The following is a 26,389-nucleotide window of genomic DNA, read 5'->3' as shown; positions in this document are numbered from 1 at the left end:
ATCTTCTTTCTTCATCCTCACCTTCCTTGACATCTATCCCTTGGAGGCTGTTGGTCAGTTGGCATAACTGTCGAGTTTTAATATCCTCCATGCAGGTCCTGATTTCTCATATTTTTAGAGAGGGTAATCAAGTTACTGATTGTTTGGGCAATTATGGTGTTGATCACCCCGCTGTCCATTGGTGGGATTCATGCCCTCCTTGTGTTGCAACTGCTTATTCTCACAACCATCCTAATCTTCATTTTTATAGGTTTTGCTAAAATAGGTTTTGAATTGTTGTTATGAATTCTTAAATGGTATGGGTTTGGCCTCATGTCCCTCCTGACATATTGTATTTTTCTTGTTTATCAATAAATTATCCTCAAAGTCTCTTCCCATGATAGCAATGCTGGAGTGGGACGGACTTTGCGGTCAAATTTACATAAATAAAAAATAAATAAAAAAAGTGAGTAATGTGATGATGGATACAAGTTGGAATGTTGACAAAATTTTAGCCATTCCTATTCCAATCAGTGATGTTGAAGATAAGCTGATTTGGGGCCCTACCTGTAATGGAGAGTTCTCAGTTAAATCAACTCACATAATTCAAATTGATGATAACCAATGTCACATGTTTAAGGGACTACTTAACAAAATTTGGAAACTAAATATTCCTCACAAAATGAAATTTTTTGGTTGGTTGTTGGTGAGAAATAAGTTGACCACTAATGTTAAACTAAATAAATTCAACAATAGCATTTCTGAGTGTGGTAAGCATAAAGGTTTAGGACGCTGTTTGCAACTAAGAAGTTTTCTGCAAATCTCGTGCATCACTGAGAAGAGGCCAGTTCAATTTCTTCCGTTGAGTTCCTTTGGTTTGGAAGGGAGTGAAAGAAAAATTGCGATGGTGTGGCAAGGCATCTGGATACCGATGATCTAGCACTGGGGATTGCACAATTATGCGTCTGAAAAGAAGCTTCACAATACTCTTCCTTGCCTGAATGCTTGAAAATGTGTAAATTGGCTTCTGTATACTGAGAGATGGCCTTCTCTTCTTTCAATATTTCTAGTGCACATAGAAAACATATTTAAGCAAAGATGGAATTCGTAAATTCTTCGTTTAACCACGTCTGACATCAGTTGATCGGATTAGATTGGTCCTTTCGTGATGGAATTCCGATGCATCATTTGATCAGATGTGTTTATATTGTATCTGATGTTAGAGGAAGTGCAGAATTTTAAGAAATTAATCGAGTCCTCCACCTGCAGCTATCGGACTCATATCCTTTAAAATTATTTATAAATAATGTCCTTAACAGAATTATTACCAAAAAAATAAAGGAGAAGTTAAACCAAGCCATAAATATGTTTACGAATTTCATATCAGTCCACAAAATTTGCTTCTCCAACAAATTTCACAATCTTAAAAGAGCAACATAAAAGTTGCTCTATCACTTGATAGATAAAATTAATAACAGATACCATAAGTCACCAGGCGATGCATGAATGGCTCCTTGAACTGGACTCAGCACAGGAACAACTCCCTCCAATGCAGCATTCAAGGGAAGGATGCAGCCAAACTCGTCAAAACTGCAAATAAATTTCAACACGGTCTTTCTATAAATTTCAACAAAGTGGGATCTACTTTGTCTTTAGACAATAAATTAACGACCAACTCCGTAGTTGATGCATCTGCAGAAAAACCCCTCTCCACCATTTCTTGAATAAGCCTCACAGACTTTGATGTCTCGTTGTTATTGAATAACCCACGGATAATTGTGTTGTACGTGAAATCATTTGGAGAACAATCTCTCTCTTCCATTTCTCTAAGCAAGTTTTCTGCTTCACATGTAAGTCCGCCATTACAAAATCCACTGATCATTATAGTATATGTCCTGACATTAGGTTGAATTCCTTTTGATGATAAACGACGGAAGAGATCCCATGCATATTCAACTTTTTCAGCTTTGCACAAACCTTCAATAAGAATATTGTAAGTTACAATACCAAAATCCAACTTCTTTCCCTCCATCTCTTCCAACAATTCAGCTGCCTTGGAAAATTGTTGGTTTGCACACATGCCATGCAATAAAATAGAATAAGTTTGAATGTCTGGAAGTTGGCCACAAGCTTGCATTTGAGAGAACAAGTTTTGTGCATCTTGTGTTCTCCCCATCTTGCAAAACCCATCAATAAGAGTACTATAAGTAACCGTATCTGGAACAACACCCTTATGAGACATTTCCAGAAGAATCATCTGAGCATCATCTATCCTTTTACGCTTACAATAGCCGTTTATCAATACGTTATAGCTACGAGCATCAACCATGCAGCCTTTGCTAAGCATTATTTCAAAAACCTTTTTAGCCTCGTCCATTTCTCCTCGCAAACAGTAACCATCTATAAGTGAAGTGTACGTAATTGTATCGGGTGCTATATTCCTTTGCGTCATCATTTCGACCACGCTCCTTGCTTCCTGGACCATCCCCTCTTTACAAAATGTATCAACCAAAACACTGAAGGTGCACACATCTGGAAAGATATGTTTACTCACCATTTCATTCAACAATCTTGTAGCTTCTTTCCAATTTCCCAATTTGCAAACTCAATGAATCAAAGAGTTATAGGTAATGACATTTGGGGCAATACCCTTACTCGTCATTTCTGAGAAGAGCTTCAGTGCATCAACAACTAGAGTATCCTTGCAAAGACTGTCAATGACAGTGCTATAGGCAACTACGCCAGGCTTGCAATTTCCTTCTTCCATCTTCTTAAGCAACTGGATAGCTTCAGTGTTGTTACCTTTCAAGCAATGGCCCTTTACTAGTGTGTTGAAAGTAACCACATTCGGCTTGCAATTACCTCCCTCCATCATTTTGTTGAAAAGTGCTGCTGCCTCAGCCTCTCCATCCTCAAGAAGAAAGCCGTTGATTAGAGTGGTGAAGGTTGTGACATCCGGTTCAAAACCAAATTTGAAGAATTTTCCCAAGATAGACAAGCTAAACCCCATTTGGTGCATATGGCAAAAGCAATTAATGATAATGTTTAAGGTATAAACATCAGGACGAATTCCTGACGCAACCATTTGGTTATTCAAGGAGATGACTGTCGAGTAATGCTTCAACTTGGCAAGTTGACCCAACACTTGATTGAAAAGGACAACGGAAGGCAGAGGACGCCTGTGAAGCATTTCGTCGAACACATTGAGAGCATCCTCAACATTAGTGATTTTCACAAGCTGGTAGTGTTGGGTGTTTCTAGATTCGGTCGATTTAGAAGGTCGAGAGTGAAACAAAGCCAAGTAAGTGTTGAAAATAACAACAGAAGAAGCTCGAAGAAGAAAAGGAGGCATACCTCTGGTGCTGCTGCTGCCATAACCAACCTTCAAAAAAGAAGCAGCAGCAGCTGTTGTTGCCCGCATCATCTTTAGTGAGTCAGCGAGGCCGTGCTTAAATCCTCTTTTCGGAAAACTTTTGCTGAGGATGATATACGAAGGAATGAATCTGCTTCAACAAATATTTGACAAAACTCACATAATTTCAAGGAACATAGGGATTTCAAATATTATCATCCCCTTTTATTTTATTTGCATAAAATTGATAAAGGGTTTTTTTAGGGGATCATTTTTACTTCTCTCACACCCTTTTTACCTACAATTCCACTTTACCCTTCCTTTTGTTGAATTCACCCCACCTCCCAAATACAAAAAATCTAACACAGCCACCCACCCACCCACCCACTACCACCACTCTTCTCTTGTGATTCCATTCAACCTAGCCAAAACATAAAATTGAAATTTCATACGGTTAGCTATACACTTTATAAATCTAAACTAGCTTATGAGGGAAAGATAAAAATTTCATCGTAACATCCAAACAGCCTATCATGGAAATGATGGAAAGGGGTTTTTAACAGTTTTATAGGCTGCATTTTCATCCATAATCGCAGTAGCCCAATGCATGTGTGATCATTCCCGTCAATCCTATGTCAAATGCCAAACAAAAGCATAACTATGAAAGAGAGAAAATTAAGATTGAATGGGGTCACCGGCGAAGTTGTGGTTGTGGTTGTGGGGTGGGTAGCTGTGGGATTTTATTGTTTATGGGTGGGAGATTAGGTGGATTCAACAAAACGAAAGGTAAAGCTGGAATTGTAAGAATAAATTTTGAATGTAGGGTGTTTTTAACAAATTATGGGGTTTAAATAAAAACAACCAATTGATAATTCTAATTTGAATTAAAAAAATTCATACTTTAACCGTATATTAACCATTTCGTTTTGAGGTTTTTTTTTTTTTTTTACTTTTTCAAAGTCGGAATTCTCCGCATTTGTCAGTGGCAAAAGGTATAAAATCATCTCTCATGGCACTTGGGCTTTAGCTTCTACATTGTATTCCCGAGTTAGCTTCCCTCGTGGGTTCTTTGATTCTCTATCAAAACCTTACCTTTGGCGGTTGCGGTTTTTCCACAAGCAGCGCAGAGTTAAATTGAAAGGCCAAATTTCAGGTTCAAAAAAAAATTGTGTCTAAATCCAAAAAACTTGATTAGCCTTGGTTGTTGTTGATTGTATGATGAAATTTTTTAGCTAAGCTTCTAGCTCCAAACCCTTGATTAGATTTGTCTAATGCTGATTTTATGCAGTATAATGTTCATGTTAAATGTAGTTTGAACAGTTCATGGAGTGAGATTAGGATAAACTAGAAAATATGTCCGCGCTTTGCTGCGGGAATTGAATGTACCCTCAACCACATGAATAAGACACATTTAACCTGAATAAATTGAACACAATCATGAATGAACTCAGGGATATGCAGTGAATGGGGTTAGTAAGATATGCAGCTTGGCTTTTATCTACATTCAACTCAGTTGACATGAAAAGACATTGTACAATTAGCACAAATGGTTTAAGAATCACGTTAACAGTAAGTATAGCACATTCGTAGCTACAGAGATGGCATTTAAGATCATATGCAAGACAACAGTGGAGATTGCTTTAGAATCAAATTGGCAACAATCAAAGCAACCTTGTAAAATCACATTTAGTTTCATTTGTATGAGTCAAAAAACAAAGAAAACATGTATATCAACTTGTCATATTTGATAAAACTAAAAGCATGGACAATCCAGTGCACCTTGGGAGCACATTTGTCATCTCCAGCAGCTCATATCGGTCACCCCCCACTGGAATTCAAGGCTGAGAGAAGCCTTCCGTGGGAGTTGTCATCTGAAGCACCACTCTTATCTTTGCCTTTGTCCGATTTGACATCTTGCTTATTATTGCATGGATGCCAAGTTGTTCCAACAACCTTCGACGTACATATATCTGAAATGCGATCTTATCCTACTGTTAGATGCAAAGATAGGAACCCTAATACCATATTCTCAAGAGCTTCATAGAGAGCTCTTTTGTTTCTCTTTGTCAACCATTGCAAGGAGTGCAATTAAAATTTAATCAAAATACCTCATTTTGCATTCATAATAAACCCGAAAGTGACTTCATAAGATGAAATTAACCCAATTACGTGTGAAAGGAAACCTTTCCATTAAATGAATGAAATATTCGATGTGGATCGAAACCAAAACCAAAACAAAACAAACATCGACAACTGCCCTAGTTGGTGCTTGCTCCAAAGGTCTTCCTCCTCCTCCGGCCATCCTTTAATTGAAACCCTAATTTTCCTTACTACCAAATAATGCTATTTTCAATCACTTTTACTGTAATTAAAATAAGTACAGAGTATATACAGAGTCATAAACACACAAAATTCAGTTTTCCATTCTAAAAAATGAATGAAAACACATACACCAAGTCAATGTTCCTACTGTATTCATTAATCCAACGATGCATCAAATATAAAAAATAAATTATACCTCTAATTTATAACCTCTTGATCTTGCTTCATCTGCAGCTAAACCAAAATCTGGACAGTCCCCAATATAATTCTGTCAAAAACCAGATAGCAACACCATGTAAAAGCCATATTGGGTGTCTACACCCACACTTATCAATTTACACAAATTTGAAATTTGAATCACTTGGACTTCAAAAATATTTGCACAGAAATTCAAAAGAAGATGAACAGTAATGGGCAATTGAGACTCACCTAAAACTGCTACCGAGCTATGCTGCACGGAATAGTGATGCGCCGTGAAGAGAACTCTGCGCTGTTGACAAAGTCCCAGAATAACCTGGAAATTTATAGGGGTCAAATTTTATAGCCAAAGGAGCAATCATTTACTGAATTATAAAGAAAAACCCTAAATAAACAATCAATCAAACAGAACCAAATCATATTTACCAGCTTGAAAATTTTGAAAATTTTCGTACTAAACCCAATTATAAAGGGAATGAGTGTACTGTGTACCTAATGAAGTATTACACCACTGTTGATGGCAGACTGGGTAGTGCATGCAGCATCAGTATGCACTCCATAATTGTCTCTCTGTTTTTTTTTATGTCAATCTATATGACAAATGATTTGGGAATTAATAGGGGTGCAAAATGGATAGAACCAAGAATTGAAATCAAGAGAAAACACACATCCAATTTGATAACAGTCAAACTGCTAGTGTGGTGCAAAATGAGCAATTTTAAACTCGTAAAATAATTTGTACCCCTCTCTTCCCCCATTTTCTGTGCAATTCACCACTTAAACAATGCAATAAAAAACCAAACGGAGGGATTTTACACATACATATATCATTCCGTCTCTCAAATTTACACCAATGATGCATGCATGAACCTCAATTAATCCCGTATTGCGAGTGAAATTTCCATTTTTAACCACTAAATCAGAACAACCACCGCTGGGTAAGCAAACATGAGCTACTTTCATAAAAAATTAAAATTAACGACATAAACTTCACACAGCTAGAACCTGACAACCAGCCTATAAATTAAAACAAAAACCAGGCTCAAACATATGCATTTCCATAGATGCATGTATAAAGCTGTACATACACACCTGTATAATTGTGTAACCACAGAGGATTTGGGAAAGTTTTCAACATACCTGTGTATCGCAGTAGCAAGTTGAATTGCTGGCTTTCATCCCTTTTTCGGGCAGGGTTTTGCAGCATCTACATTCACCTAGAGCGTTTAAAATTTTCAGTCAGTGAGCAAGAAGAAACGTAATAAAATGCTCCAAAGGGTAAACCCCAGCAAGCAATAGAGTATATATTGAATGCCATATGGCAATTAAGAGTCAAAGGTACCTTAAAAATAACATCTCTAAAATCAATTTACCAAACCCCTAAATCTAACAATTTTAACAAATACTATAGCATCAATTGATTTAACCCTATACACACTTAATTTCTAGGCTTGCATCTACGAACAGAATAAGTACAATCTTCCTAGCCTCTGTCATTAGCAAATAGCAACAGGGCAAGTTACAATTGATCAATAATATTTCAGATATAAAAAATTTTAAATATGGTTCTAGTCAAATAACTCCGCCTATGTCTTACATGGCCGGTCCCAAGCCCGGATAAAGGAGGAGGGGGAGGGCGTCAGGTAGTCGACAGCCGGCACTCCATGATCACGTCGAATCCTTATGAAAATGAATCCAGAACAAAATAGCGCTAAAGCTAGGGCGTCACCCGTAAGTGGCGCGCTGTGCGGCCCGAGCACAGTGATAAGTGAGCAAGGGTCGCTGTATCTCCATCGGCATCCGGATGCAGTGTTAAATGAGCAAGGGGGCCATAGAAACTTCTTTTCGAACGACTCCACTCAAAGTTGTTTGGGAGCATATGCTCCTATCAACTTTACCCGGGACACACAAAAGAAGTACTTTGATCCTATTAGACGGGGGAGGGTGAAAAAGCTAGGACAGAAGAGTAGAGTTCAAGAGAGCAAAATGCGTTTAGGAACGTGGAATATAGGAACCTTAACGGGAAAATCTATGGAAGTAGTGGAAGTTATGGTGAGGAGAAGGATAAATATTATGTGCCTACAAGAAACTAAGTGGGTTGGTAGTAAGGCAAAGGATCTAGAAAACTCAGGGTTTAAACTTTGGTATTCGGGCACACATAGAACGAGAAACGGTGTTGGCATCATCGTGGACAAGACCTTGGTACAAGATGTTGTAGATGTCAAGAGGGTAGGAGATAGAATCATGGCAATCAAGATTGTAATAGGACAAGAACTTATCAATGTGATTAGTGCGTACGCACCTCAAGTAGGGTTGGATACGAGGTCGAAGGAGAAATTTTGGGAAGATCTTGGAGACTTGGTGCAAGGAATTGCTCAGACGGAGAAGTTATTTATAGGAGGAGATTTAAATGGACACGTGGGCAAGGAGACAGGCAACTATGGAGGTTTTCATGGTGGCCATGGTTTTGGGGAGAGAAACGATGATGGGGAAGCTATCTTGGATTTTGCAATGGCATTTGATCTCTTCTTAGCCAACACCTTCTTTAAGAAGAGAGAAGAACATGTGATCACCTACAAGAGTGGGTCGTCAAAAACACAAATAGATTTTCTTCTAATGAGGAAAGGGGATCGTATAACTTGTAAGGATTGCAAAGTTATACCAGGAGAGAGCGTGGCTAATCAACATCGCTTGTTGGTGATGGATGTACATATCAAAAGAGTGAGACAAAAGAACAAGACTTGGAAGTGCCCAAGGACTAGATGGTGGAATCTAAAAGAAGAAAAACAAGCCATTTTCAAAGAGAAAGTAATCACCCAGTGTGTGTGGGATAGAGAGGGGGAAGCTAGCCAAATGTGGGATTCCATGGCTAGTTGTATCCGAAAAGTAGCAAAAGAGGTATTAGGAGAGTCCAAGGGCTTTGCCCCACACCAAAAGGAATCTTGGTGGTGGAATGAGGAGGTACAAACAAAGGTGAAGGCTAAGAAGGAATGTTGTAAAGCCTTATACAAGGATAGGACTGATGAAAATGGTGAAAGGTATAGAAAAGCGAAGCAAGAGGCGAAGAAAGCTGTGAGAGAAGCTAAGTTAGCGGCTTACGACGATATGTATAAACGACTAGATACCAAAGAAGGAGAGTTGGATATCTATAAACTAGCTAGAGCAAGGGAAAAGAAGACAAGGGACCTAAACCAAGTGAGGTGCATCAAGGATGAGGATGGAAAAGTTCTTGCTACAGAGAATGCGGTTAAAGACAGATGGAGAGGTTATTTTCATAATCTTTTCAATGAAGGACATGAAAGGAGTGCTTCTTTAGGGGAGTTGAGTAACTCAGAAGAGTGTAGAAACTACTCTTTTTATCGTCGAATCCGGAAGGAAGAAGTGGTTGTAGCTTTGAAGAAGATGAAGCAAAGAAAAGCAATAGGCCCAGACGAGATACCAATCGAAGTGTGGAAAGTTTTGGGAGAGACAGGTATAACATGGCTCACTGACCTTTTCAATAGGATTTTGAAAACGAAGAAGATGCCAAATGAGTGGCGAACGAGCACTTTAGTGCCTATCTACAAGAATAAGGGCGACGTACAAAATTGCATGAACTATAGGGGTATTAAGCTAATGAGTCATACAATGAAGCTCTGGGAGAGAGTCATTGAGCATAGATTGAGGCAAGAGACACGGGTTTCGGACAACCAATTCGGGTTCATGCCAGGGCGCTCAACCATGGAGGCAATCTATCTCTTACGAAGATTGATGGAAAGATATAGAGATGGGAAAAAGGATTTACACATGGTCTTTATAGATTTGGAGAAAGCGTACGATAGGGTCCCAAGAGACATTCTTTGGAGGATTTTAGAGAAGAAAGGAGTACGAGTAGCATATATCCAAGCTATAAAGGATATGTATGAAGGAGCAAAGACTGCCGTAAGAACTCATGAAGGACAAACTGAAAGCTTTCCCATAACTGTAGGATTACATCAAGGCTCATCCTTAAGTCCTTACCTTTTTGCGTTGGTAATGGATGAGTTAACAGGACATATTCAAGATGATATTCCTTGGTGTATGCTTTTCGCAGACGATATAGTGTTGATAGATGAAACTCAGGAAGGGGTAAATGCAAAGCTTAACCTTTGGAAAGAAGTGTTGGAATCTAAAGGTCTTCGCCTAAGCCGATCAAAGACAGAATATATGGAGTGCAAGTTCAGTGCAAATGGAGGCCAAAACGAGTTAGGGGTGAGGATCGGTGATCAAGAAATACCAAAGAGCGATCGTTTTCGTTACCTAGGATCTATCTTGCAAAAGAACGGAGAATTAGATGGAGATCTCAACCATAGAATACAAGCTGGATGGATGAAGTGGAAGAGTGCATCCGGCGTGTTGTGTGACCGCCGTATGCCACTGAAGCTCAAGGGAAAATTTTATAGGACGGCAATAAGGCCGGCGATGCTGTATGGCACAGAATGTTGGGCGGTGAAGCATCAACACGTACACAAAATGGGTGTAGCGGAGATGAGGATGCTTCGTTGGATGTGTGGGCACACGAGAAAGGATAAGATTAGGAATGAGGATATCCGGGGTAAAGTAGGAGTAGCCGAAATTGAAGGAAAGATGAGAGAAAATCGGTTACGGTGGTTTGGACATGTGCAAAGAAGGCCTACTGACGCTCCGATTAGAAGATGCGACTATGGGACAGAGGTTCAGGGCCGAAGGGGTAGAGGAAGACCTAGGAAAACTTTGGAAGAGACTCTAAGAAAAGACTTAGAGTACTTGGATCTAACGAAGGACATGACACAGGACCGAGCACAATGGCGTTCTAAGATTCATGTAGCCGATCCCACTCAGTGACTTGGATTTTCCAAGTCTCCAACCGAGAAGTTTTCCTCACTCAGGAAATTAAGGGAACACTACCTCAACCTACATGCTCCACTCACAAAGCTCCAACAAAAGAAAATTCAAAGAACTTAGCGAAGAAGGCTTTGGTGTATTTAACACAATACGTTAAAATGAAGGAAAACTTATTTATTGATATCCCCGATAAGCTACAAATATGTACATATACATGAGTCAAAATAAACAAACAAGAGAGAGCCTTCACAAAGGTTGCTTAGGAGAAGTCGCAGCAGTCGGTAGAGCCCCAGAAAGAGAAGGCACCGGAGGGGGATCATTCGGAGCCTCAGTACTGGACAGAACCCTAGAAGGAGGAGGCATCAGAGGTTGATCATTTGGAGCTTCATTACGCGGTACAGCCCCAGAAGACGAAGGCAATAAATGCCTTTGGAACAAACCCACAAATCTCTGATGATCAAGTAAAACCTGACCATCAGATTCCTTCATCTGGTCCAGCTTCCTCTTCATGTTTGTAGCATAGTCATGTGCGAGACGGTGCAACTGTTTATTCTCATGCTTGAGCCCTCTAATCTCCTGTTTGAGACTCATCACTTCAGCCGCCAATGATTCAACTTGGCGGGTTCGAGCAAATAGGCGTTGGGCCATATTAGACACAGAACCTGCACACTGAACACTGAGAGCCAGAGAATCCTTAACAGCTAACTCATCAGATCGTTTGGAAAGTAGTCTGTTATCTTTGGGAGTGAGAAGGTTCCTGGCCACCACCGCAGCGGTCATATCATTCTTCATAACGGAATCCCCAACGGTAAGAGGACCAGTAGGGGAGACGAAGGATGGGCGCCATATGTTGTCTGGAGAAGGCGGGGCTGCCTCTTCAACAAGGTTCAAGTCAAAACGACGGTCGGAGGGGCCAGACATTTTCAAAGGTGTTGAAGAGAGAAGAGGTCGAACAAATCAAGATCTTAGAAGTGTAAGAATGGAGCTTGTACTGGTGGAGATTCAAGTGTGCTTTGGAACTTAATGCCAGCCCCTATAAAAATCTGCACTCGACGGAGCTTCAGAAATCGAAGAGGCGCCTGCTCAGAAATCGAAGAGGCGTTTGCTTTCTCAAAAGCTGGGCTGCTCAGAGACCACGAGGGTCGATCTCAGAAATCGAAGAGGCGTCTGCTTTCTCAAAAGTTGGGCTGCTCAAAGACCACGAAGGCCGATCTCAGAAATCGAAGAGGCGCTTGCTTTCTCAAAAGTTGGGCTGCTCAGAGACCACGAGGGCCGATCTCAAAAATCGAAGAGGCACCTACTTTTCCAGCCTTGGCAGCACCTGTCACACGCACACTCAGCTTTGCGGAAATTATGGGCATTCTGTCGAAGACTTCTGGTGAAGTAGAAAGCACATGAGTCTTACTGTTCAATCACCCACTTCCCACACGCAATAGTAGTTCATGTGTATCACAGATAACTCTGCCAAAGTTCTCTGCCAAAGTTGAGCACGTGAAGCTTGCAGCTTCCACTACATCGCTCTGACCAAGACGGGTAAAAGAATAGCAAAGAAACAGCACTAACAAAGTTTAGACACATAAATTTTGAAGGTCTAGCTACCCCATATTATTACCCACAAGGGTAAAGGAACAGTATCACTGCTGGATAATAGGAAAGTCCTTGTGTGTCAACCTCTGTGCTTCGTGGCAAGGTAGACTAGCAAACATGCCCAACCTTTACTCACATTCGAGAAAACACTCCCAACAAGATTGCTTGCTCCAAAATCGAAGAGGCACCGTCCTCCGAATCTCGAGAGCCAGACTCCCAACATGACTACTTTCTCAAAAATCGAAGAGAGGGTAAAGAAACAGTACCATTGCTGGATAATTGGAAAGTCCCTGTGTGTCAACCTCTGTGCTTCGTGGCAAGGTAGACTAGCAAACATGCCCAACCTTTACTCACATTCGAGAAAACACTCCCAACAAGATTGCTTGCTCCAAAATCGAAGAGGCACCGCCCTCCGAATCTCGAGAGCCAGACTCCCAACATGATTACTTTCTCAAAAATCGAAGAGACATCGTTCTCCGAATCTCGAGAGCCAGATCCCTGATAGGATTGCTTGTTCGAAAACCGAAGAGGCAACACTTTCCCAACTACAAGAGCCGGATCTCATTGGATAAAGCTGTCTGTAATCTTCACACGCAACATCAGCTTTCCACATACCACAGACCACTTTTTCAAAGTGCTCTGACAGGGTAAAGGAATAGCATTACTACTTGTTGTTAAGGAGACTCCTATATATGTCAACCTCCATCCCCAACGGACAGACAGACCTGCAAAAATGCTCAACCCTTCCTCATATATGAGAGGGCACTCTCAACGAAGCCTTTCGAAATATTCAGCTTTCTTTCCCCCCGATAATACCTCTGCAAACAAGTTATACTAGAGCAAGAATATCTCATATCATCAGGGTTAAAAGCAAGAGTATCCCATATCATGCTTTTTCCCTGTCTTTTCCTTTGGCCTTGTTCTTACCTGCAAGACAAGGAGAAAGAGAGCAATCAGTCAGCACTTGGAATCAAGCTTCCAGCCAGGAACTGACTACCTGGAACTTACTTACCTGGCATTGCTCTCGAGTACTCATCTTCAACATCTTATGCTTCCAGGGAAGATACCGCATCTGCCTGAGGAACAGATAGGGCAAGTGAGAAGGATACAAGGAAGCATGTGGAGACAAGCGTAACAGCACACGTGCCGATACATCCATTACTCTGTCAAAGCAAAAGTATCCCATATCAGTAGGGTCGAACGTACTCTAGATTTGATGGACTTGTTTTGACCCTCAAATTCTTCAGTCGGCCTTATACTCTGGAGGAAACCAGAAAACCCTCCAGCTCAGTTCAAGAATAAGCCTGTGGAAAGTTACTTCTTCAAAAGCAAAAGTATCCCATATCATCTCTTCTCATTTTTCTTCTCTTTATCCTTCATGCTGCCTGCAAGATAGGGAGAATGTGAACAATCAGCCGGAGCTCTGATTGCTTACCTTGTCTGTCACCTCTTTCAGCAAATCCCCTAGCTCGGCAACTTGAGGGACTCCTACTACATGGTTTGTATCGCGCTTGACCAAGCCTGAAACTACAAGTAAGCTTCAAGTGAAATTGATACATTACCTTGTGCATCTCCACCAGTTAAAGATACCACCCCTGGATGGAGGAAGAGTACTTCCAGAGAAGATGCCACATCTACCTATGAGACAGATAAGGCAAGTCAAGACGATACCACATTCCGATACTTAGAAGTTTCGTGATTACGAGATCATTCTCCCACAATATTTCCTAATGTCATTTGTACTAAATCATTCACCTGTACTCACTAAAGGAAAGCTTGAACCTATGTACTTGTGTAAACCCTTCACAATTAATGAGAACTCCTCTATTCCGTGGACGTAGCCAATCTGGGTGAACCACGTACATCTTGTGTTTGCTTTCCTATCTATATCCATTTATATACTTATCCACACTAATGATCGGAGCAATCTAGCGAAGATCACAAAAAGCGACCGTTTTCGCTACCTAGGATATATCGTGCAAGAGAACGGAGAATTAGAGAGAGATCTCAACCATAGAATAGAAGTTGGATAGATGAAGTGTAAGTGTGCATCCGGCGGGTTGTGTGACCGTCGTAGGCCACTGAAGCTCAAGGGAAAATTTTATAGGACGACAATAAGGCCAGCGATGTTGTATGACACAGAATGTTGGGCGGTGAAGCATCAACACGTACACAAAATGGGTGTGGCGGAGACGAGGATGCTTCGTGGGTTGTGTGGGCACACAAGAAATGATAAGATTGGAAATGAGGATATTCGAGGTAAAGTAGGAGTGGCCGAAATTGAAGGAAAGATGAGAGAAAATCGGTTCCGGTGATTTGGACATGTGCAAAGAAGGCCTACTGACGCTCCGGTTCGAAGATGTGACTACGGGACAGAGGTTCAGGGCCAAAGGGGTAGAGGAAGACCTAGGAAAACTTTGGAAGAGACTCTAAGAAAAGACTTAGAGTACTTGGTTCTAACGGAGGACATGACACAAAACCGAGCGCAATGGCGTTCTAGGATTCATATAGCCGACCCCACTTAGTGGGAAAAGGCTTTGTTGTTGTTGTTGTTGTTGTTGTATGGTTCTAGTCAAATGTAGAAAACTAACATCTCTCCTTTTCTCAGCTCATCCATTTTTGCATTCCCAACCAATAATTGAGAAAGTGAGGGGAGGGTGCTACAAAGAACGCATAAGAAAAAAAGAAAGAAATTACATTTGTGATCAACCATCAAAGTAACAAACCACAGTGAAAAATCAAATATTTGGCTTCGCATAGAGAATTAATTTTGTTTAATGGAATAATACAAAATCCCATCCAAACATTTCACACAACCAGGGCCATCTATTCCAATTTCCAAGCTTCATTCACAGAAAAATAATCGGGGCCGATATCGATAATGCCGTGAAAATTAAGACGATTTCATATTTGATTTAGTGAAATTTCACACAACCTAGAAAATATCAGCATAATTTCAGGCCAAAAATAAAATGCAACAAATAAATAGGCCGTGCAAACCTAACCGCATTGCACAAAAGATTTGGAAATGATTTTTACCTTTTCAATCAATTGATGCAGGCATGGGCTTCGGTTATGGTTCAGTCTCTGCAGGCATGGCCTTCAGTTATGTTGTCTGGTATATTGGTTATACACAATGATCAATCACACACAAAGTTATGATAACACTTGAAAGAATTAGGCAAATCAAGAAGGATATTTCACTCAAATTAGATCATACACACATTGTATCGCCCTCTAAATCCTAAGAGAAAAAGTGTGAACACCACAACCTCGGGTTCAAAAATATTGTGACTGATCTATAAAATATGGCATATCATTTCATTAGACCTAGCCTAAATTCAGGTGCTTAAGCACATTAAGATATAATTTCTACCTAAAAGGAGAGAACACAACAGCAGGAACAAAGCTTTATAACTTTTTCTTTTCTGGCAAGTAAATTAAACTGCCCCAAGCTAATACAATAGAAGCTTACTTTTCAACGGGAAGCTAGCTGTACTGTGATCTTCCATGAACCTAATAAAATGGAAACAAATTTCTACTCAAATTGTAAGAAACAAAATATAAAAAAAAACCCTAGCAAATTCATGTTATCTTCATTATAAAGATGCTTTTGGAGAAGATAAACTAAATGCATCCACACATCTGTAAACACACACACCCACTTACTGTTTGAACATCTGTTTCTCTTCCCAATTTGCCAGATGTTCCAAGTTCACCTAATGAAAGATAAAACAATTACCATTAGAACTATCTTATCAACGACTGCAATTCCGAAACGGATCAACACAGGCTTCGAAACACATACAAATCAAAAAGTAAACTCTACAACCTTAGAAACTTTATTAATAAGATAAACCCCTCTGCAAGTTAATGGTTTCGTGTGGTAGTAAAATAGTTGGAAAATGAATTACCTGTTTTACTTCCAGTAACCATGCTGTGAACTCTGGTCGTTTGTTCCTATACAAAACAATCAAATTCAAGTGGGAGAAGTAAATCTCTTTTTCCTACGTTTCCTCATCAGCCAAACAGAAACTTTAAAACCCTAAAACAGTAGAAAATTCAGCAAACATACCACATATCAGTTTCTCTGATGATCCCATACTTCCCCCATGAATTCATCACCGCTCCTACCTTTCCTCTCTCCTTCTTCTTCATCTCTCTCTCCTCCTTCTCTTCCTCTCCTTATCTCTCTTCCTCCTCTTATTTTCTCTATCATCATCTTTCTTCCTCCTCCTCATCGTTTTCCGCCTCCTGTCTCCGTACTCCGGATCCGAATCCTCCTCGCTACTGTACCGCCTCCGGAGTGTCGGAGAGTGACCCGCTTGCGGGAGGAGATGACGACGGAGGCGCCTTCAAGAGCCAATGCCTTGAGTGGAAGCCGTCACAATTGCTACCTTGTCGTCAAAGGGTGATAGGAAAACAATAAAATACAAATTCAACAAATCGGGAAAAAGAAAACAGAAAAGGAAAACCTTACACCCGATGCTATAATCTGGAGGTGGAGCATGGAGCTGCAAGCTGAGAAAGGGTAGACTGAGAATGGCGAGAGAGAATCGGCGAGGGATTTGAGGGAAATTACAGAGTGAGAAAAGGGAGGGATGGGGGATTCGATAGATGGTTACACAGAGCAAGGAAGAAAATATCGGTGATATCGGAAATATCGGTAGTCTGAAAACACGGAAATATCGATGGAAATATCGGTAAAATATCGATATCGATAAAAATTACATGGAAACCACGGAAATTGTAAGAAAAACTTGGAAATTTTTATTGAAACTTTGTAGGATGTTTATTTAGTCAATTATATATTAGTTTATCACAAAAAATTGGAAAGAAATGCATTGCATGATGGATTTAACATTATCAAGTTGATTATATAGTGATCTGACAAACATTATGAGTGTAGAAAATATGTAGTAATTAATGAAAGAAGTCTAAACACACCATAATCATTTATATATAATGAATTAGTACAATATTTTACACTTTAGTACAACATAGAGTTCCTATGAGGTTCAAATTTGTCATTATCTTCATCATCTCTATGTGTAGAATGAGTGTATTGTGAAGAGTAGTTATCAAATGATAAATCCCCAAAATAGTTTTGCATGTAATTGTTAATATGTCACCCATATGGATCCGAGATTGGTTGAGGTTGTCCATAAGAAAAATCATTTGAAGATTGAGGCTGGGATTGATTCCATGAGTCGCTCGATTCCATCCCAACAGGAATGGGATATGAAGGGTAGGGAAATGGTTGGTTATGAGTATAACCATAGTTACTACTTCCCAATCCAACAAAGTCTGAAGTTCTAGATAACGAGTCATCTTCTTGACTTGACAAAATCCCTTTGCCTCTTTCTCTGCGAGTATAGTCCTTCCCTATGGCACCAATTCCTGGTCCTGCCCGCCTACTGCCATGGTCATCATTCTATGTTGCATGCGTGAAGTTTGCCTCACCAGTGAAGGGGCTCATATATCCGGGAGGTGGTGGTCCATAATAGTTTCCATATCCACCACCACTACCTCCAGCTCCACTACCTCCAGCTCCACTATGTCCTTCATCATTCCCACCTCCGGTGGTAGGTGAGTCTCCTGATCTTGTACTAGAGCTATCATTAGTATCAGCACGATGTTGTGGTTGTGTAGGATTGGAAAAATGTGGAATTCCAGTGTTGCTTGGTGTTGGGTGCAAAAGTTCTTCGAAAGAGTCAGCGCTGCTAGATTCCACCTCCTCCTCTAATACTCTTTCTACATTTATCCCTTCATTACGTGCTTCTTCAGCAACTCTGGGAGCTGGGTTGCCTTCATCATCATCTAAATGAAGAGGTCTAATCCATTGAAAAAGTTGGTTACCCTCCGTATCATCATCTTCACCAACAATATCAAACACATCTAGTGGGTCACCACGGTCGACATGATCGATTTCTGCTTCCTTATCTCGAATTTGAAGCTTCATGTTGTAGTAGCAATAAACTAATTTTTCCAAGCTACTATGAGCCAACTTATTTCTTTGCTTTGTGTGTATGAGTGCAAATGTGCTCCAATTTCTTTCACAAGCAGATGAGGAAGCTGTTTGTGATAATACTTTTATTGCTAACTTTCTCACAGTTGGTGCATCGGTCCCATACATGATCCACCATTCAGCTACAATGAAAAATAATGTTGATAAGCCTAATAACTCCAACAAATTCTATTATAAACTTATAGTGAAATATGTTTATACTCACTAGGAGACATATTTGTTCGAGTAGCAACTGATGTTGGTTCTCCAAATGTTCTTCTTGCATCTTTAAACCATGTTAGCTGAATACAATAAATTGTGTTAGTTTAATCCAACAAAGTAATTATTATAATTTAAGTAATTGTGTACCTCATTTCCAAATTGGCCAACTGCTGGTGATGCAGGGTCTAATTTAGAGTATACATTATGTACAGCACGTATAAGGTTACCATCATCTCCAACACCGGGTCTGTATTGGTATCGGGGATTCAAATAATATGCTGTTCAAAGAAACACATACTCTAATAAGATAAATAATACTTATGCAACTAAAGAAATGAATTGCAAATTATGACATAATTTATACCTGCTGCATGCAAATCGTGGTATAATGTTTTATACCATCGGTCTTCAATTATTTTTACGACCCACCTTGCACCATGTTTTCTTTCCAATTCATCCTTCACTACACGCATCAACTCATATACTGCCCCCATAGTAGGATACACTTCTGTGTCAACGATCCGTAAAACTTTGTAAAGAGGTTCAAACACTTGACACACATGTTCTGTTTGACTCCAAAAAGCATGATCAAGCACTATACTTTCCACCATACGACCTGTATTTGAGCGGCTGAAATTGTGGTTGGCCCAATCGTCACTAGTGAATAGTTGCTTCAACCCTGCTTTCTTCTTGAGTAGGCTGTTTAATGCAATATAGTTGGTGGCGAATCGAGTGGTAGCTGGACGAATAATTTCTCCTCTGCAAAATTCACGCATCTTTGCCAACAACCAACCGTGATTGTAAATATAATTTGTGATCGTTCTAGCTCTTTTGACCACAGTAGCAACATTCTCTCTCTTCCCCATTGCCTCAAACATAAGATCAATACAATGTGCTGCACATGATGTCCAAAACACATTATGATGCTTCATTAACTTTTTTCCAGCTTTGACAAATGCAGAACCGTTGTCGGTCACGACTTGGACAACATTATGCTCTCCCACCTCCATGATTACATCCCTCAATAATTTGTAAATATACTTGTAATTCTTTATATGGTCTGAAGCATCAACAGACTTCAAAAAAATTGTCTTTCCCTTGGAGTATACCATGAAGTTGATGATAGATAATCTGGTCGGGCCGGTCCATCCGTCACACATGATTGTGCAACCATTAGTTTCCCACTTTGACCTCAACTTGTTAACATACTCGCCAATGTCAAAATACTCCATATCCAAATATTTGTTTCTTATCTCATAGGGAGTGGGAGGTTGTACTCCAACACCGGCCTGTTGACATCCCACTACCATATTTTTGAAATGATGTGATGATGCCTTCGCAGCAGAGACATTTTCATAGATAAAGAACTTGCTAATTAGACGCCCCATTCCCTCCTTCACATTACCTCCCTTGAAATAACTCCAAACACTATTTTGACGTGCGTTGGATGACTTATATAAACTTGGGGCTATTGGTGGTGTTGGTTGTGATTCTCTAAGACTGCCACCCCGTCTCATTTGTGCACCACCACTTGTCCCGGAACCTTGTCCCCTATTAGGAATTTTATGAAGGTGTTCTCTTTCCCATGCTGACTGTTTGGAGGCACGTAATGCTTGTTTCAAACTGCGTCGTTCTTCAGGTCCCATGTCATCATCACATTCGTCCTCATCGTCATCATCATCACTGTCAACCGCTTGGCCATAGACTTCTCCCCGTAGCCCAGCTCGAATATTTTCCATTCCTTGTGTCATCTTTTCCTTCTGCTGTTTTTTATTTTTTAATAATGTGCTGATGAATGCCTTCACTTCTGGGGGGACATTATCGCATCGTTGGACATTTTTTGCTGGATCTAATCCACTAAGATGGTACTTAAGTCGTGTCACTCCACCACTCTTCATTACCCGACCACAATATTTGCAAATTGTGCCATGTTTGTTTCCGTCTATTGGGTAGCCATGTTCCCAAGCTGGATCACGTTTACTAGCTCCACTAGACATCTTAAACGTACCTACATTTATTTTTCATGAAAATTAGACAAAAGAATTACATAATAAAGTTATTCTACAGAACCTAAATAATAAAGTTATTCTACAGAAGAATACAATATGAAGTAAAGAAAATGATTGTAAAAATTTAAGTAATTAAAAAAATAATATGGAATAATAAAACCTAATATTAATGAATAATAATCCAATTTGATAAAAAAATAATCCTAATATAAATGATGAATAATATTCCTTTTTGATAATAATCCTAATATAAATAATCCTACTATAAATGATGATAATTATGTTTTATGAAAATAATCCTAATATAAAACATAGTGAAGAATAATATTCCTTTTTGATAATAATCCAATTTAATAATAATCCACTTTAATAATAATCCAATTTAATGAATAATCCAATTTGATAATAAAAAAAACCTAATATTAATGAATAAAAATGAATAATTCGTTTTTTTTTTCCTAAGTTTTGAACCTTTTGGTTCAACCCAACCCAACCCAAGTTTGGTTATATTTGAGATTTTGGCTTAAGGTCAAGTTTGGAGACTACATTAAGTGGGCTTTAATGAATAGTCCAATTTGATAATAAGCCAATTTAATGAATAATCCAATTTAATGAATAATAATCCAATTTTATAATAATCTAATTTAATGAATAATAATCCAATTTGATAATAACAAAACCTAATATTAATGAATAATAATCCAATTTGATAAAAAAATAATCCTAATATAAATGATGAATAATATTCCTTTTTGATAATAATCCTAATATAAATAATCCTACTATAAATGATGATAATTATGTTTCATGAAAATAATCCTAATATAAAACATAGTGAAGAATAATATTCCTTTTTGATAATAATCCAATTTAATAATAATCCACTTTAATAATAATTCAATTTAATGAATAATCCAATTTGATAATAAAAAAAACCTAATATTAATGAATAAAAATGAATAATTCGTTTTTTTTTTCCCTAAGTTTTGGACCTTTTGGTTCAACCCAACCCAACCCAAGTGTGGTTATGTTTGAGATTTGGGCCTAAGGTCAAGTTTGGAGACTACATTGAGTGGGCTTTAATGAATAGTCCAATTTGATAATAAGCCAATTTAATGAATAATCCAATTTAATGAATAATAATCCAATTTTATAATAATCTAATTTAATGAATAATAATCCAATTTGATAATAAAAAACCAAATATTAATGAATAATAATCCTATTTGATAATAAAACCTAATATTAATAAAATAATAAATAACATTAAACATATTAAAATTATCGTAGGGAATAATTATACAACATTACTTAATTACTTACAAAAAATTAACAAGCAATTGTTAACATTACTTAACTACTTACAAAAATTAACATGCAAGTATTAATTACTTAAAAAAATTAACATACGAGTCCACACAAATTTATTTGTTGTTGTATAAATTACAATAATATAAATATAAGTTTGTAAACTTACCTTAAATATGGAACCCTTTGTGTTCAAGCTTTGGAATGGATCTGGAATGACTTTGAAAATGGTAAGGGAAATAAAATAATAAATAACATTAAACATATTAAAATTATCCTAGGGAATAATTATACAACATTACTTAATTACTTAAAAAAAATTAACATGTAATTATTAACAATACTTAATTACTTACAAAAACTAACATGCAAGTATTAACATTACTTAATTACTTAAAAAAATTAACATGCAATTGTTAACATTACTTAATTACTTACAAAAACTAACATGCAAGTATTAACATTACTTAATTACTTACAAAAACTAACATGCAAGTATTAATTACTTAAAAAAAATTAACATGTAATTGTTAACATTACTTAATTACTTACAAAAACTAACATGCAAGTATTAACATTACTTAATTACTTAAAAAAATTAACATGCAATTGTTAACATTACTTAATTACTTACAAAAACTAACATGCAAGTATTAATTACTTAAAAAATTAACATACGAGTTCACACAAATTTTTTTGTTGTTGTATAAATTATAAGAATATAAATATAAGTTTGTAAACTTACTTTAAATATGGAACCCTTTGTGTTTAAGCTCTGGATCTGGAATGACTTTGAAAGGGGTAAGGGAAATAAAATAATCGAAAAGGCTCCTCTGATACTGATACTCCACCTCTTGAAATTTTTTCACAATGACAACTTTGAAAGAATAACACAATAACTCTGAAACTCCACCTTTTAAAACAATATTGGCACACGGTTTTGAATGAAACCACCGTCCATGGTTTGAAAAGACTACAAATTATAATGGTAAAAGCTGCATGAAATTGTCCAAATAATTGTTCGTGTTGTCGAGAATATGGAGTGAGTCATGTGTCCTCCTGACAGGAGGAACCCACACACACACACACAAATGACCACCATTCATGGTCTGAAAAGAATACAAATTATAATTGTCTCATGTCCAAATAATTGTAAAACTTGTCAGGGATTATTGAGTGAGTTGTATCCTCCTGACAGGAGGAACCCACACACTCAAAAGACACATCGCACGCACACACAACGCACGCACGCAGACAACCTCAGTCTCTCTCTCTCTCGATCCTTCTCGTTCTCTCTTCTCCCTTCTCTTCTTCCACACACACACTCACACAGAGAGCTCCTCAGTCTCTCTCTCTCTCGATCATCCTTCTCGATCTCTCTTCTCCCTTCTCTTCTCCCACACACACACTCACACAGAGAGCTCCACAGGTTGACATCGGATCCAAGTCCAACACACGCACACACAGAGATCGGACTCACAGAGATCTCCGATCTCTCTTCTGCCAAACACACACACGCACACAGAGATCTCTCGATCTCTCTTCTCCATTCTCCGATCTCTCTTCTCCCTTCTCCGATCTCTCTTTTCCCAAACACCCACATACAAAGAGAGATCTCCGATCTCTCTTCTCCCAAACACACACACACACACAGAGATCTCTCGATCTCTCTTCTCCCTTCGCCGTTGATCGTGGCTCAGGCGAAGTCAGAGGTGCGCCGCTGAGCAAGGATCGTTCGTCTTCGTCTTCGTCAGGTGAGATTCCATGAAACCCTAAACCCTAAACCGACTTCACCCTGCCTTGAATCGTTTATGCATGCGTGAAATCTGATGTATATATGTGAAATTGATGTTAAGATTCGTGTTTTTGCAAGGTTTTTGGGATGAAACCGGCCTGGGAATCGCCCCACCGTCTCCGGCGTTCTTCTCCGACGTCGCCTCGGATTCCGATTCCACCGTCCATGGATATTTCGCCGATATTTCCAAAATATCGCGATATTATCGATATTATCGATAATATCGCGATATTTGGCCGAAAAGCCTTCGGATACCACTTTTAATATCGCCATCCCGAAAAACCGATAATATCGGCGATATTTCGCCGATATTATCGGCATTTTCTTCCATGACACAGAGATAATCGGGAGAGAAAAAGAGGGAATGAAAAGGGGATGGAAACGGAAGGAAAAGGCGATGGCAAATTTGTAAATAACTCAAAATCCATCCCAAGTCACTGTTCATATGAATAGTGCAATTTCCCCTCCTACTTTAGACTAAAGTAATTTGGGGCTAAATTTGATTTTTTTTTTGGCAATCATGGTGGTGAAGGGTTTTGAGAAGCAAGTTCTTTGTGTTAATTGCCAAATGGGTTTTGATCGTTAGTTGAAAATTATGAGGGTCGTCCTGTATTTGAGAAAATTATGTTGTACCCTCCAATAGGTTTATTTTAAAATGCTTTGATTTTACACATCATAGGTACGCTTACCCGCCACCAGATGGAAATATTCTAACCAACATTGTAAATGCTCTTATAGTTGTACCTCACTATTATACACATGTTCTCTCTAATCTCATGCAAAACTCATGGAACTGTATACTAATTTGAATATGTGCTTTGTTTTGATCTAGTCAGGGAAACATATTTTGGACCATATTATCTAAGACTTGCACCCTGAATTGTAGGTTTTGCACTTGATGAACAAAATGAATATACTGTAAGATTTAATCTGAAAATCAACAAGTTACTAGGATCACAGATATAACAAATATAATTACAATAAACCAATCAAACAATTAAAGGGAAATAAACTTATCTTCCAAAGCGGAGGAAGAATAAGCCATGACTGCTAGGGTTTCAAGGAGGAACTGGGTTCAAGAATACAGCAGGACACGTAAAGCACCAAGCCATGGCATTGCATGTGCAATCCGACTTCTCCATCTTCTTCAACTGTCACATTGACGCATACCAAGACACCCTTTACACACAACCTTCTCCTCTCTACAAAACTCAATGCTCTCCAAGTTATAGGTAATTGGTACAATAAGAGCGCGCTTTTGTAAGAGCAGGGGCTTGTGGTTTTTATACTACAAAATCTGGATTACCCTATAATAATCCTACAAGGAATACAAGACCAATCCTTGTACAAGTATGAGTTCTATTCTCAAGCCAACAGTAGAGTTTCAATCCAAACCAAAGTTGAATTAACTCTTATAAACACATTAAGACCTCTTTATACCAATCTGAAATAACAATGATTATTACTAAACTGTGAGAATCACATTCATACTCTAATATTCTCCCACTTGAGTATGATTCACAACAGTAAATAATCATCTCAAATTCAATATAAAGGTGATCACATAAGTTATTCATCAACACACTAGTACAAAGATACAACCAGCTTACATAAACCAAAACAATGAATTTATAATTGCCTCTGCAACACAAAATACAGATTTAACTTATAAATCACAATGTCCAATTCATATTCATGTCAATGTATCTAAGCTCAAGAGTAAACAAGACGTCTACTCCCACTCATACAGCCCAAACTAAAAAATACCACACATTCTTGACAGTAGGCTCTTAAAATTATTCATAATTGTATGAACAGCACAGTTATATCAATCAACAGCTTTATCATATCACCAAATCTTTTGGATAACAAAAGCTTAACCTCACATACAACTTACCTATGCATTTTAAAGTGTTAAACTTAAGAATCTTTTCTGTTACATCGTAGAATTAACTCAAAAGTTACAACATACTTAATTTGCACTTTGTAATTAAGTGAACTATTATAGCAAAACCAAACCAATTTGCTCCCACTTATCAAGGCCATACTCAACACAACCAAGTTAAGTACAAGTTAATAGCAACTATATTAACTAAAAATCATTCCAATATAATGAATGACTAATCAGAATCCATATGGAAACCAAATTCGTTTCCTTTTGAATGCTAACATAATAGGATCCTTCTCATTACTTAAACAAATTAAGTAACACAAATAATTCAACCAATTGCTTCAATAAAACCATAAACTGGTTTTTAAGTATCTATATGAATTATAATGGCCGGCCTAAATACTCTTAGCCTTATGCTTACATTCGAACATATGATTCTCCCACTTAAGCATAAGCAGAATATACTGCACAACCGATAAAGAAACCGGAGATATGAACCAATTGGTTCCCGATTCCTTACCTATTGCATAATCTCAGTTTAGTCATATACATCTAAACCATTATGCAAAACAGTCTATGTATCAAAAGATAGTCACAATCCATTCGGAAAAACTTATCTCACATAAACCCAAAATCACCAGTTTCAACAATGATCAAAATCAGAATAGCAAGCACAATATTTTTGCATTCAATTTGATCTTAACTAGTTCAATATCTAGTTCAATATCCATTGAGCAAGATCAACCAAAATTTGATAATGTTTGGATATATATCACAACAATATATCTTGATTAAAACGAGATAATCAAGACCACTATTTCTTCTGGAGAACTCGATGTTCATCTTCCTCCCTATTTGTGATTTCAACCAAAATATA

The 26,389-nt window shown here is 38.3% G+C and overlaps 2 protein-coding genes and 1 pseudogene across 17 annotated transcripts; all 3 read right to left on the bottom strand.

Annotated features, from left to right (window-relative positions):
- Positions 1-1,326: 1,326 nt before the first annotated feature.
- On the bottom strand, positions 1,327-3,629 carry LOC103422851 (putative pentatricopeptide repeat-containing protein At1g12700, mitochondrial; annotated as a pseudogene).
- A 1,341-nt stretch (positions 3,630-4,970) lies between these two features.
- Positions 4,971-16,914, bottom strand: LOC103422850 (uncharacterized). 16 transcript variants are annotated; one of them, XM_070808001.1, is made up of 10 exons: positions 16,761-16,912; positions 16,356-16,673; positions 16,195-16,240; positions 15,950-15,999; positions 15,756-15,796; positions 15,320-15,395; positions 6,992-7,068; positions 6,083-6,167; positions 5,850-5,899; positions 4,971-5,301 (listed from the first exon to the last, which is right to left on the bottom strand). In XM_070808001.1, exons 7-10 carry the CDS (start codon positions 7,028-7,030, stop codon positions 5,167-5,169), a joined length of 309 nt encoding a protein of 102 aa, XP_070664102.1. In that variant the 5' UTR covers positions 7,031-7,068; positions 15,320-15,395; positions 15,756-15,796; positions 15,950-15,999; positions 16,195-16,240; positions 16,356-16,673; positions 16,761-16,912; the 3' UTR covers positions 4,971-5,166. The 16 variants fall into 16 exon arrangements, with proteins under 16 accessions (XP_070664102.1, XP_070664101.1, XP_070664106.1 ...); XM_070808000.1 differs by adding an exon at positions 14,872-14,940 and having other exon boundaries at positions 16,356-16,911; XM_070808005.1 differs by adding an exon at positions 6,344-6,441 and having other exon boundaries at positions 5,850-5,921; positions 16,356-16,911.
- Positions 16,915-18,566: 1,652 nt separating this feature from the next.
- Positions 18,567-22,698, bottom strand: LOC139189088 (uncharacterized). Its single transcript, XM_070807359.1, has 3 exons — positions 21,996-22,698; positions 18,874-20,517; positions 18,567-18,787 (listed from the first exon to the last, which is right to left on the bottom strand). The coding sequence occupies exons 2-3, from the start codon at positions 20,504-20,506 to the stop codon at positions 18,609-18,611; spliced, it is 1,812 nt and encodes a 603-aa protein (XP_070663460.1). The 5' UTR covers positions 20,507-20,517; positions 21,996-22,698; the 3' UTR covers positions 18,567-18,608.
- Positions 22,699-26,389: the final 3,691 nt, after the last annotated feature.

The sequence above is a fragment of the Malus domestica genome, chromosome 11, assembly GCF_042453785.1.
Source record: "Malus domestica chromosome 11, GDT2T_hap1".
Lineage (NCBI taxonomy): Eukaryota > Viridiplantae > Streptophyta > Magnoliopsida > Rosales > Rosaceae > Malus > Malus domestica.
This window is presented reverse-complemented; position numbering and strand designations above follow the sequence as displayed.